Raw genomic sequence first — 13,876 nt, 5'->3', positions numbered from 1 at the left:
CAGAGCATGAAGTAGTGTGGCGTGGGCGGCCCAAAGAAGGGAAGGACTGTGAGAGAAGCAGGGGTCAGGCCACCCTAAGGACTGAGAACTTCCAAGTGAGAGTCTCCAAGGCAGTAGTCTGGATATTATGCCAAGTGTGACAGAAAGCTGTTTTGGGGTTTGAAGCTGGAGGGTGACCTGATAGATCCTTTAAAGGTTGTCTTTGGTGGCTTCTTGGAGAATTAGTGAAAATAGAAAAGAATGGAGTTCTTGGGGGAGGTAGAGCTTAGTTGTTTTTCTGTTGCTGTGACAAAACATCATTACCAAGGCAACTAATTAAAGAAAGCGTTTATTTTGGGGTCTTATGGCTCTAGAGGGTTTTGGAGTCCATGACCCTCATGGCGGGGTGCATGGCAGCAGGCAAGAATAGAACTGGAGCAGTAGCTGAGCACTTACATCTGATCCACAAGCACAAGGTAGAGAGAGCTAACTGGGAGTGGGCTTTTGAAACCTCAAAGTCTACCCTTAGTGATACACCTCTTCCAGAAAGGCCGTAGCTCTAATCCTTCCTAGACAGTTCCACCATCTGGGGACCAAGTATTCAAACATATGGGCCTATGGGGGGCCACTCTCATTCAGACCACCACAGGAGTCCAGGCAAGAGGTTCTGCAGGACAACAGTCCTGAGATATGCCCCTGGAAGAAGACCTGAGGACATTTGCTGCTGAGTCTGGAATCCAAGAGAATGCCTGGCTTTCTGATTGTTTCAGGAACTAGGAACTCAAAGCAGGCACATTTGTGGGATCTAAGAGCAGTGAGGACAAGGCATGCTTAAGATGAAGATGCCGGTGAGGAAGGTAAGGGGACAACCTGATGTAGGAGCTGGAGCAAGGGCAGAGAATGGTGCTGGGTTGTAACTGATGGCAGTCGGAGCCCCAGCAACAGTGACGTTAGTGATGGTTAAATATGATACACACATAGGAATATTTGGGCTTAAAGATTTGGAAATCCTGACACGCGCTACAACAGGGGTGAATCTTTTTTTTTTTTTTTTTTTTTTTTTTTTGGTTTTTCGAGACAGGGTTTCTCTGTGTAGCTTTGCGCCTTTCCTGGAACTCACTCTGTAGCCCAGGTTGGCCTCGAACTCACAGAGATCTGCCTGCCTCTGCCTCCCAAGTGCTGGGATTAAAGGTGTGTACCACCACCACCCGGCTAGGGGTGAATCTTGAGGGTGTTATGCTAACTGAAATAAGACAGTTACAAAAGGACCAGCACCGAGTTCACGCACATGAGGTTCCCAGAGCAGTGAAATACAGAGACAGAAAGTGGAATGGTGGCTGCCAGGGGCCGTGAGAGGGGAATTGGGAGTCGTTCTTTAAAATGGGAACAGGGGCTGAGAGGAGTCTTGGTGGTTAGGAGCAGCCGCTGCCCTTTGAGAGGACCAGCGTCCTGTTCCTAGGTCCCACACTGGGCAACTCACAACTGCCTGTGCCTTCACTTCAGCTCCAGGAGACCCGAGACTCTCTTTTGGTCTGCGTGGGCACGTGCACACTCATACACACACACACACACACACACACACACACACACACACTAAAAATAATACATTTTAGGGGCTGGAGAGATGGCTCAGCCGTTAAGCGCACTGACTTCTCTTCCAGAGGACACAGGTTCAATTCCCAGCACCCACATGGCAGCTCACAACTGTCTGTAACTCCAAGATCTGACACCTTCACATAGACATACATGCAGGCAAAAGCACCAATTCAAATAAAATTAAAAATAAATTATAAAAAAATAAAATAAAATAAATAATACATTTTAAAAAGGAAGCTGTTTCCGCTGTCCAAGATGAAAGGGTTCTGAAGATGGGTGGGGATGCTATTTCACAATGTTGTGAATGTCCTCCATGCCACTGAACTGCACACTTAAAAATGGATAAAATGAGACATCTTATGCAATTAAAAAACACAACAAGGAAAGATTAGCTGAAGTTAAGACAACATTTATTCAGTTTGTAGTTGTATTATATAAGGCATACAGTGGTGGCTATTGACAAAGACACCGTTTCTTTTAAGGCCTTCGGCGGTTGGGTTCTGATTCTAACGCAGCATGTTAGGCAGGTAGGAAGTGGGCAGAACCTACTGCATTTCGCCTCCTCAAGGCTTGGCCAAATGCATTCACTGTCTCAGTAGTGCTGCCCCGAAGGTCACCTGGCCACCTGTTCTGTGGCCTGGCCAAGTAAGGGTGGGCACTGTGCTTGTGATCTCTTCAGGCTGTGTTCTGAATGATCAGGGCAATGCCTTGACCACCCCCGATGCAAGCTGATCCCACTGCATACTTCCCACCTCGACGCCTAAGAAAGAATAAAAAAAATTGTTATCGGGGTAGGTCAAATGTCTCAGCAGGTAAAGGAGCTCTCCATCAAGCCTAATGACTGAAGTTCAATCCCTAGAACCCACATGGTGGAAGATGAGACCCATTTCCCTGCAAGCTGTCTTCTGACCTCAATACACACGCTGTGGTATGTGCATACTCCATACATATGTGCAACACACACAAATGTAAAAAAAAATCCATTTATGAAAAAAAACCCCACTATTTAAAAACAGTTAGACTGATTAATTAAACAGTATTAATAGTCATTCTTAACCAGCTTATCTTCCAAGGCCCTTCCCCAATCCTTAATTTTGATTTATGGTCACAATAGATAAAAGAGTTCAGAAAGCAGAATATTCTTATTAAGAAATGAATCACAAAAAGTAACACACAAGGGAGACAGTGTAAGAAGAAGGCGGGCGGTTTCAGGACAGAGGGCGGGAAAGGAACACATGGGCTGAGGCAGGCCGAGGGCAAGCAGCCAGTGCAGGGGTCCTTTACACAGATGGGGGGCGAGGAGGAGGGGAGCAACACTGAGCAGGACTTCAGACTCCTGTGTCACTGTGGAGAAAACGCAACGAATGTAGTTTATCTACACAAGGCGCAGGTCATTTAGAAAGGGATCACGCCCTATTCATAAAGAATTAGGCCATCTGTTTTCATTCCTCAGTCTTGATCTGTGCAACCTTGAGAAATTATCCAAGCATTATTTTTCATGTCAATCACTGATTGTCATCTCATGGATCACTGGGTCACAGGAGTCCCCAGTGTCAATCACTGACAATTGTCATCTCATGGATCACCGGGTCACAGGAGTCCCCAGTGTCAATCACTGATTGTCATCTCATGGATCACCAGGTCACAGGAGTCCCCAGTGTCAATCACTGATAATTGACATCTCATGGATCACCAGGTCACAGGAGTCCCCAGTGTCAATCACTGATTGTCATCTCAGGGATCACCAGGTCACAGGAGTACCCAGTGCCAATCACTGATTGTCATCTCAGGGATCACCAGGTCACAGGAGTACCCAGTGTCAATCACTGATGATTGCCATCTCAGGGATCACCAGGTCACAGGAGTCCTCCCCAGCTCCGCCTAAGAGTGGCATCTACATCTGAACCTTCTCAGTATTTTGATTTATTAAATAAGTTTATCTTATTACAGCTGTCGACACTGAAATGCAGAGCCATAGAAGCCGGGCCTCACTGGTGGGCTCCAGCACCAGGGTGGCCTGATGTGCATGGCTCCCTCACTGAGCACTCACTGTCTGCTTGTACAACAAATGCCGGAAAGAGTGTGGGTCCTAAATGCAGGGTCATGAACAAACTGACCAGCTCTTCTGCAATGCCCAATGCAAAGTATCTCCCAAATAACTTGTTTCTGGTCGGAACCAGTACAGGGGATATGAAAAAGGAAAAACAGGACTGTGTTGAGAAAGCCTAAACTCATGGGTTTCTATAAAAAAAAATATGCCACATTTGGGGCCCAGAGAGATGGCTCAGTAGCACTGGCTGCTCTCTCACAGAACCTAGGTTCAATTCCCAGCACCCACATGGGAGCTTACAACCATCTGTAACTCCAATTCCCTCTTCTGAACTCTCCGGGCACCAAGCACATACATGGTACATATACATACATGCAGGCAAAACACTCTTACGCATAAAATGATAAAAGAAATGTCTTCCAAAAAAAAAAAAAAATGGCATGTCCGAAATGCAACAAATTCTAGCAAGTACCTTAATTCGTGAACCAGGTGTGCGGTGATTCTGGATCCAGATGCAGCCAGTGGGTGACCCAGGGCTATGGCACCTCCATTGACATTACTTTTACTGGGGTCAAGATCCAAGGCCTTCTGAACAGCCAAGTATTGGGGAGCAAAAGCTTCATTCACCTTAGAAGAGAGTTAAAACCCACAGACTCATTACTTACAAGCTAGTTTCTAACAAGAAGACCCAGTCCTGTGGACAGCTACTTCCCATCTCTTCTTATTTCAATCAGCACACAAGGTTATTTCAATTTATCCTCAATCACTCCACATAAAGACTGTAGGTCCTCAGGAGTGTGTGTGTGTGTGTGTGTGTGTGTGTGTGTGTGTGTGAGAGAGAGAGAGAGAGAGAGAGAGAGAGAGAGAGAGAGAGAGAGAGAGAGAGAGAGAAAGAGCGAGCAAGCACACAGGGTAGCTTTTGTTATTATCTGTCAACATAATCATGTTTAAGGTTATATAGAATTATCTTCCTTTACAAAATATGTAAGGCTTAAAAATGGGATAGAGCTGGGCGCAGTGGCACACACCTCTAATTCTAGCTAATTGGGAGGCTAAGATGGGAAGATTCCAAGTTAGAGGCCCGTCTGGGCTTTATAGGCAAAATGTACCTCTAAAAAAAAAAAGTTGTATATTTACTAAACGACACTTCAGATCAAAAGCATTCCTTAAAGAAAAGCTATCTACAATACTCTTACAAATAGACACGTACTCGAGGGACTAGATACTGTAGAGAGCCCAGAGGTCTAAGAGCCAGATGGAAGGTTCCAGTCTCCACTGGATCATTTATTAGGATGTGACCTTGGATGTATTTTTGGTGCCCTTTTACCCTTGAATTTCCATAGCAAAGTTCAATTCATTTTCCAGGTTAAATAAAGTCATGGTTAGAAAGTGTCTACGTGTATTTCCTAACACACAGCGAGTATGCCCTAAGTGGCCACTACTACCTAGTACTAAGAGCCGTCCTTCCAGGAAGACTGACAGGCAAGAATAGTCCATCATTGCCTCAGGCGCAGGGATTAGTAACTGTGTTAGGTGTGGCAGTGTGCCAAGCTCGGCTCACATCTCGGTGACACCTGTCAGCTGCCCACGAGAATGGCGGTGCTTGGCCTACAGCACTGTATTTTCATATGATCTCAGCTCAGGAATTCCACAGAGAAAACTGATGGGAAAGAAGGCCATTGTTACCGAGTTGGGGTCAAATTTCAATCTCCTTCTGGTTCCTACTAGATTTTTATACTCTCCCAAAATGGAGTCTGACCCACCCTTATTACATAGTCATTCCCCAGGAGCGATGGCAGGATCTAGAATATGCTGTGAAAGCAGGCTGCTGAAGCGGGACACACACACACACACACACACACACACACACACACACACAGATGGACACGGGACACGGACACAGTGTGTCAGGCTCCGTCCTGAGCATCTATACATCCAGAGATGAGCACAAGCTGCATGGCAGGATGCTCTGGCTCGGCAGCTAAGTAAGTGTTAAGTCAGAAATGTAGTGGTAGCTTGCTGATTAAAAATGATAACTAAGCAGCCCCTTTGAGTCTCAGAGTGGAAAGCTAATGAAGAGGGAAGTAATACTTATTTTTCTTAAAACTTGGTTTCTGGGGTGAGGGGTTATTACAGAGACAATCATCCATGTACCTAGTCCTTCTCTATTAATTTAAAATAGAGATTCCCTTTGTTATATTGCTTCTTAATGCCAAACAGCATCTGTTTACCTACAATTCTCAGTATTTCCCAAATATGGGACATTTATAGTCTGTCATTAAGAATTTTCTTCATTGGCTCTTGACGGTTAGTATGATTTTGGTATTTTGTTGTTAGTTTGTTTTCTGAGGTAGTCTCACTAGTAGACTAGGCTAGCCTGGAACTCACAGAGAATCACCTGTCTCAGGCTCTCCAGTGCTGAGATTAAAGGCCTGTACCAACACACCTGCTTATTTCAGGGTTTTTTCTGAGACAAGATCTTGTTATATGTAGTCCTTGGCTACAACCCTTCTTTTAATTAAGCCAAATGCTAAGATGTCTTTGTTCTACTAACGATTACCATTTTTAAAAGCTACTCTTGGAGCAAAAGTTCCCAGGACTTTAGCAGGAGAGATCAGAGTGCTTGAATCACTCGAAGTACGTGGGGCTGGGGAGACGGCTCAGGTGATAAAATACTGTAAGAACCTTAATTAGCTCTCCACCTCCCAGGTGAAAAGCTGGCTGTAGCAGCACATTTGGGTAATCCCAGTGGGGAGGTGGAGATGGGAGGATCCCTCCAGGCTTGTCGACTAGTCAGTTTATCCAAATTGGTGAGCACTAGGTTCAAGGAGAGATTCCCATCTCAAAAAAATAAGGTAGGAAGACATGAAGGGGAAAAAACCAATACAACCTATGCCTGCACATACATGCACACACACATACACAGATCACAAAACAAGTAAAGTACAACACTTTAGCACAGTGAGGAACACACCAACACAAAGCATGCCTCGTCAGCACATGTGTGGGTGGAGAACGTGGGAAAGTTGAGAGCATTCAAAGAAGAGGTACAAGAGACCATGCTAAACCGTTTATGCGATAAAAGTCGGTGGCTTCTTCCCACTGTGAGAAGAAAACACTTACGTCTATCAAGTCCATGTCCTTCAGACTCAGTCCAGTTTTCTTCAATGCTCCACTGATAGCAGGGACTGGGCCTGTATAAGAATAAAGGCATTTAGACAGCGACGTATGTCCTCTTGTTACTCACACGCCAGACTTCGTGAGCCGGTGGTGTGGGGCACACCTGTAATCCCGACCCTCAGGAGGCTAAAGTGGGAGGGCTGTGAGTTTGAGACCAGCCTGTTTATACAGTCAGAACTTACCTCCCAGAACAAAACTCCTCCTCCTATAACATACAAGGAAATGATCACGTGTCAGAAAGGGGGGCAAGTGTGAAAAGCTGACAGCGGCCGACTGTGGCTGAGCGACCCACATGAGACAGTCTGTCTGGCTTTAGGACTCTAAACCAGTCAGGGGCCTTATGCAGGATTTACAGTCAGTTACAGATTAGACTGATCTCAAATGACCAGGCAGACCACGTGTTCTAGGGTGGAAACTATACCCATTCGTTCACCTCGAACCTTCAGCCTATTTGGATAAAAGGCAGGGAACACAGTAGCATCTCCATAAACCTGGCAGACAGGGAGCTGCGGGACACTCAGGGAAAAGGTCTTGAGGGAAGAACCATTTCTAACTCCGATAGTAAGTGAGGTAACAACAGCCCATAAATCAAGAAATGCAAACCGACCTAACCAGGCCTGAAAAGTAACATTGGCTCCCATGTCTGCTGATATTTCCAGAAGTTCTAACAATGAATGCTTTTTCCAAAAGGCAAGATGTCTGCCTAGCGACGATTTCCTTCTCTACTTATCCTTTGAGGATGAAAGTGTGTAACTGACTCATCAGAAAAATTCTGCTTTGAAGTCAAGTGGCTGAGCATCCCGTAACTGGTTTCTTCCAATGAGAAGGCTCTTTGGACCAGTTTGCTTAGCAAGTGTGACCATTCGGATACCATGGTCCAGTTTAAAATGCAGTTCTGAATGGCTGCGGACTTACTGGACTCTAACTCCAGATCCTTTACATGTCCGAACATGAAAATGGCTGAGTCGTATTATGGTTAATAGTGACTACCAACTTGACAGGATCTAGAGTCACCTAGGAAACACATCTGTGAGGGATCAGCCAGTAGACAAGGTCGGCCTCTCGGCTCGCCTGCGAGAGATGATTTAGATGAGGTTAACTGAGGAGGGAAGACCCGCCTTAATGGTGGGTGGCACCATTCAACCACTGGTGCCTTGGAATAAGAAAGAGAAAGTGAGCCCAGCTCTAGCATTCCTCTCTCGGTTTCCTGATGGCAGACATCATGTGGCCAGCTGCCTGAAGTTCCTGCTGCCATGATGGACTTGAACTGACAGCCAAAAATAACGCCTTCCTCCTTCAGTTTTCTTATGGTTAGGTATTCTGTCATAGCAACGAGATAACTAATACTACAGAACTACAGATGTTGGTTGGGGCTGTTGCTGTGATAACCCTGACCATGTGCTTCCCAAGCCTTTGGAACTGTTTTTTTGTTTGTTTTTTTTTTCTTCTGTTGTTGTTTGTTTGCTTATTTGGTGGTGGTGGTGGTGATGGGGGAGAGGCCGGGGGAGAATGTGGAAAAATTTGGGACTCTGGGCTGGGAAAGCTGCTGAATACCGTAGACAGAGCTTGATGGGCCGGCCTGGTGGGTTCTGGAAGAGTGTTGAAACACAGACAGTGGAGGCCTGGCTCGTGTGGTTCCGGAGGGGAACAGGACTCACTAGGAACTAGGGTAGGATGGCAACTAACATGGAGTAAACAGTAAAGCATCAGTTACCCGGCATGCTTAGGGGATTGTTAGTCGGCTTTTCATCACTATAATGAAATAGCGGGATCACTAGCCCATAATGGTTGAAGAGACAAACAGCTAATGGTTTGAGACATCATTGTCCTCTTCCCTGTCTCCAAGAACACCGGCAGGCCTGCCTTAGTCTGTCAGGCTAACTGAGACAGTGTCCTCTTCCCTGTCCGCAAGAAGACCAGCAGGCCTTAGTCTGTCAGGCTAACTGAGACAGTGTCCTCTTCCCTGTCCGCAAGACTTAGAGTCTAGAGACATCCTCTAGGCCATAGTCTGGCCCTTGCCAGACCCCTCTGGGGAAAGTACCTCCCCCCCCCACTTCTGTTTATTTACTGAGACTCAGGAAGGCTTACATTCTTAAACAGAAGACCTTATTTCTAGTTCTAGCTTTTACCATTGAAAGCTGTGGGACTTCATTTAAAAATTAAAAAATTCTGTGAGGGGCTGGGGTGGTGGCTCAGCGGTTTAAGGCACTTGCTGCTCTTGCAGAGGAACCGTGTTCAGTTCCCAACGCACACATGTTGGCTCACAACTGTTCATAACTCCAGTTCCAGGGGAATCTGATACCCTCTTCTGACCTCCACAGGCAGTAGGCATGCAGGTGTTATATAGACATGCATGATACAGGTTAGACATGCAGGCAGGCAAAACATCTATATACATGAAATAAAAATATTAAATTAATATTTTAAGAAGTTCTTTGAATGGGTTAACTTTTGTCTTCTGAAAAAAATTTAATTACGTGTATGTGTGTGTGTCTGAGTGTGGGTTTGCGCACACGAATGCAGCGCCCACAGAGGCACTGGATCTTCATGGAGCTGGACCGACAGGCAGTCGTGAGCTCTTACATGGATGTGGGAACTGTTCCTGGGTCCCGTAAGAACAGTACATGCTCTTAACCACTGAGCCATCTCTCCACCCCCGACCTTGGTCTTCTTTTTTAGTTTATGTTGATGGCTGGCTTGCCTGCACGTATGCCTGTGTACCATGTGTGTGCCTGGGGCCCATGGAGTCTAGAAGAGGTCATCAGATCCCCTGCAACTGGAGTTAAAGATGGTTGTGAGCTACCATGTGGGTGCTGGGAATTAAACCCAGGTCCTTTGGAAGAGCAGCCAGAACTCTTAACCACTGAGCCACCTCTCCAGGTCCCTGACTTTTGTCTTTTTAAGCACTAAAACCATTGATAAAAATGAAGCCAAAGCCGGGCGTTGGTGGCGCACGCCTTTAATCCCAGCACTCGGGAGGCAGAGCCAGGCGGATCTCTGTGAGTTCGAGGCCAGCCTGGGCTACCAAGTGAGCTCCAGGAAAGGCGCAAAGCTACACAGAGAAACCCTGTCTCGAAAAAAAAAAAACCCAAAAAAAAAATGAAGCTACAGTTGCTCCATTCAGCTCAGTGAGCTTCCAAATCCCATCCATCCCCCTCTACCACCGCACTCCCGGCAAGTTCCAGAAGCAGTGTGTTCCTACAGCTTTGTGCTTCCTTGAGAAGCGACCAGTCCTGTCAAGTCCCGGTTCCTCCTTTTCCCTGGTGACTGCTATTCTGCGGAGTTGTGAATGGCTACATGTTAGGAGCCTGCAGAAGTGAGGAATTACTGTTCTCACAGACTGGGCTGCCGAGCCAGCCCCGCTGGAAGTTCAACCTGTTCTTCTTGCTTATCACCCGGAACAGGTCCTCAGGTTACCCTGTCTAACCCCACACTACGGGACAGACAAGCTTGTAGGTGGCACAGGCACCTGACCCTGAGAGACCCTTGGCATGGGCTCTTCCACAGGGGCACTACTCAGCATCCAGGCCCGGCGTCTGAAGCGAGGAAAACAATTTCTTTGTTCAGCAGTTACTGCTAACCCAGCAAATCCCATTAAATGAGGCTCAACTGAAAAACAACTATAAAAGAACTACTGATTGAAACCAGAGAAATTGAATCACTCGTCAAAGTACCCAAGGACTCAGAAATCAAAAGCAGAAACACCCACCTCAGATGACAGACCCGCTGAAACAAAGTTTTGAGGAACACTTAGGGTGGGAACCGGTGCTGTGGGTGTGATATGATGAATGCCATTTCACTCCACAGACGGTTCACTTTTCAGGCTACCTTCTATTTCCAAGGTAAAAACTCTTTTTTTTTTCTGATCATATGTAGCTTTTAAGTCCATAACATTAAAAAAAAAAAAAATACCCCCTGACTTTAGCAGTGTCAGAATTTCCTACAGTTGCTGACACAAACTTGAGATACACAATGAAAGATAAGAAGGTACGAACAGGCCAGACTTGTTTCCTAGTAATTCTTCCCAGAGGGAAGCCTGGTCTGAAGGGCTTGGCTGCCAGCACAGCCGGGAGATGACTTAATCCCCAGGAGTCACGGTGCCATCTGAGCAGGACCTGAAGCTCTGACATGGCAGCAACACATTATCCTCCCTCCATCCTGACGGTCATCTTAAAAACCAAAGGCCCACACTCGCCAGGCGGTGGTGGCGCACGCCTTTAATCCCAGCACTTGGGAGGCAGAGGCAGGCGGATCTTTGTGAGTTCGAGGCCAGCCTGGTCTACAGAGCGAGATCCAGGAGAGGCGCAAAGCTACACAGAGAAACCCTGTCTCGAAAAACCAAAAAAAAAAAAAAAGGCCCACACTCATAGAAAACTCTTCGGTCTGTCAAGAATCTGAAATCCGTACTGTGAGGAGGAAGGCCTCACCTTACTTGGGGCTGAGGGTGGAATGCAGAGCACCAGCCTCCTGTGTGCAGTGGACACCTAATTGGCTTGTTTCCTTGAAGGTGAGAGAGAAGACTAGAACTCTCCTCACTGGGTCCGTGAGAGGGCTCAGTGGATGTGGGGGCTTGCTGTCAAGCCTCATGGCCTGAGTCGGATCTCCAGAACACACAAGGTGGAACGAGAGAGCTGACTTAAAAGTGTCCTCTGACCTTGACATACAGGCTGTGATTTGTGTGCATGTGTGTGTGTGTGTGTGTGTGTGTGTGTGTGTGTGTGTGTACACATACAGAAAGAGAGAGAGTGAACAGAAAATTAAAAATTTTGCATTGCCTGGAGTTCTCAGTGTCTGTGTATTTAGGAAAAAGTGTTTTGTTTTTTTTTTCTCTTCTTTCCTTTCTCTCTCTTTTTCTTTTTAGGAGACAGGTCTTGCTATGTAACCCTGGCTGCACCGGAACTTGCAATCCTCCTGCCTCAGCTTCCTGAGTGCTGGAGTTACATGTACACCACCATGCTCACATATCCTTTGTTCCTTTTCTAATTAATAAAAACAGTCTTGGCCGGAAGAATATCAGCAATTTCACATCTCCTCCTGCTGTGCCTGCCACCTGTCAGCTGCTTATAGTTCAGTTTGCTAAGGGGGCTGGGCGGAGCCAGGGGATGTCACCGGCCTAATGGTGACTTCCTGAGAGAGTCCCAGAGGCACGTGTTTGCTCTACCCTTTTCTGGTTTGGAACTCCGCGAGCCCTCAATTTTCTCATTGACCAGGAAGTCTGGCTGGAGTTGTAAGGGAGACTGAGTGAGATTCACTAGAGACTGTGGAGCTTTGGTTCCGGCTCCCTGAGCAGGCATCTCTAATCCACATCACGGCTTCATGTGTAATTTGTTTCCTTCCTTTCCCAAGGTGCTGGGGACCAAGCCCAAAGTCTCACGCATACTATACAAGGGCTCCACCGCTGAGCTACAACTCCAGCACTCATTATTATTTTCTGTGTTGATTTTTAAAATTTATTTTTAATTGTGTGTTTATATGTGCACATGCTCTCTCTCTCTCTCTCTCTCTCTCTCTCTCTCTCTCTCTCTGTGTGTGTGTGTGTGTGTGTGTGTGTGTGTGTGTGTGTGTGTGTGTGTGTGTGTAGAATGCCCATGGAGGCCAGGAAAATCAGATTCTTCGAGAGCTGGAATTATAGGCAGTTGTGAGCCACCTGACATGGATGCTGTGAACTGAACTTGGATCTGCAAAGAGCAGTATGCGCTCTTAACCCCCACACCCTCTCTAGCCCCTCTGTGTGATGACTTTTAAATACCCCAGACAGACAGTACACTATGACCTCTGCCCCTGGAGGGTTTGCATGGTCTTGGTTGTCCTGTTGTGGGTAGGATAGTTATTCATAAAGATGATCCAAGTGATTCCACCAGGGATCTTGATTTGGTTGTTTTTCCACGACTCTGAATGTCCAAACAGACCTAACTCTAGTAATAGAACAGAACCGTTTTCACGATAAACTCACCAATACCCATGATACTGGGATCACATCCAGACACGAAGTAGCCCACGACTCTGGCCAGTGGTGTGAAGTTATGTTTTTTGACGGCATCTTCACTGGCTATGATAACAGCTCCAGCACCATCCGACACCCCCTTAAAAACAAAACCAGCAAAAGAAGCAACTTAATCAAGGTTTGCGCTAACGGTGCAGTAGATCGCAGAGTAGAATTAGGGTCAGGGCCACGCAGAGGAAGTGCCGACAATGTGTGGGATGCCGATGGAAGTACCGTAGGACCCTGGGGACTTCAGAGATGATTTAAACATCGAGTAAAACTTCACCAACGGACAACAGGAAGAAACACAAAAAAATTTAAAAAAAATTAAAATCTTAACATCAGATATGTGTAGATGTAAAAAGAAATCTGACGAATCATTATGTGAGAAAGAAAAGGTATGAGGTCTGAGAACTAACATCATAAACCAGGAGGATTTCCTTTCAACATACTGAAAAGACAAAGAAATCAGTTTACCAGGGTCCCTGGCTACCAGGTTTTGTGGTAGACTATGAAAACCCAAACTAACAAAATATAATCACTACCGGTGTAAGCTGAACAACTAAAGGCTAGGAAGTGTCTAGACATGTCTGGAAGGCGCTTCACAGTCGTTTGGCATGAGTAGCGGCGGACGCTGTGACCCACCGAGGCGTTCCCGGCGGTGACCGTCCCGTCTTTTTTGAACACTGGTGGGAGCTTTTGTAATTGTTCCAGGGTCGTCTGCGGCCGAGCATGCTCATCCACTTGCATCATCTGCTTTCCTTTCCTGGTCTTCACCTCGATGGGTGCCATTTCCTCGTTAAAGTAGCCAGCTTCATTCGCTGAAATAGTGAAAGACGACCATCAGAGTGCAACCGTGAAAGGCGAGAAGCCAGGGGAGCCCTATCTATCTATCAACTCACTGTCTCTACTCGCTCAGAGGGCCCTTTCTTCAGTCCCTTCTTCTTAGGAAACTGCTTTCCCTTTGGAGAATTTGACATATCACTAGAAGTCTACACAGTGAGTCTGCACCTTTTTGAAATTACCATTCAGGGTGTGTGTGTGTGTGTGTGTGTGTGTGTGTGTATGCACGTGTGTGCTGTGGGATG

The 13,876-nt window shown here is 46.4% G+C and overlaps 1 protein-coding gene across 1 annotated transcript in view; it reads right to left on the bottom strand.

The window, feature by feature from the left end:
- Positions 1-1,968: 1,968 nt before the first annotated feature.
- The window catches only part of Acaa2 (acetyl-CoA acyltransferase 2), a 32,991-nt gene continuing 21,083 nt past the window's right edge, over positions 1,969-13,876 (bottom strand). The window contains exons 6-10 of the mRNA XM_028871939.1: positions 13,434-13,609; positions 12,759-12,888; positions 6,749-6,819; positions 4,098-4,252; positions 1,969-2,335 (exon numbers count right to left, since the gene is read on the bottom strand). Of these exons, the coding sequence (XP_028727772.1) occupies positions 2,251-2,335; positions 4,098-4,252; positions 6,749-6,819; positions 12,759-12,888; positions 13,434-13,609 (617 nt within the window). The 3' untranslated portion in view covers positions 1,969-2,250. The remainder of the gene's footprint in view (positions 2,336-4,097; positions 4,253-6,748; positions 6,820-12,758; positions 12,889-13,433; positions 13,610-13,876) is intronic.

The sequence above is a fragment of the Peromyscus leucopus genome, chromosome 19 (assembly GCF_004664715.2).
Source record: "Peromyscus leucopus breed LL Stock chromosome 19, UCI_PerLeu_2.1, whole genome shotgun sequence".
Lineage (NCBI taxonomy): Eukaryota > Metazoa > Chordata > Mammalia > Rodentia > Cricetidae > Peromyscus > Peromyscus leucopus.
The sequence above is the reverse complement of the archived record's forward strand: the minus strand, read 5'-3'. Positions and strand labels throughout refer to the sequence as shown.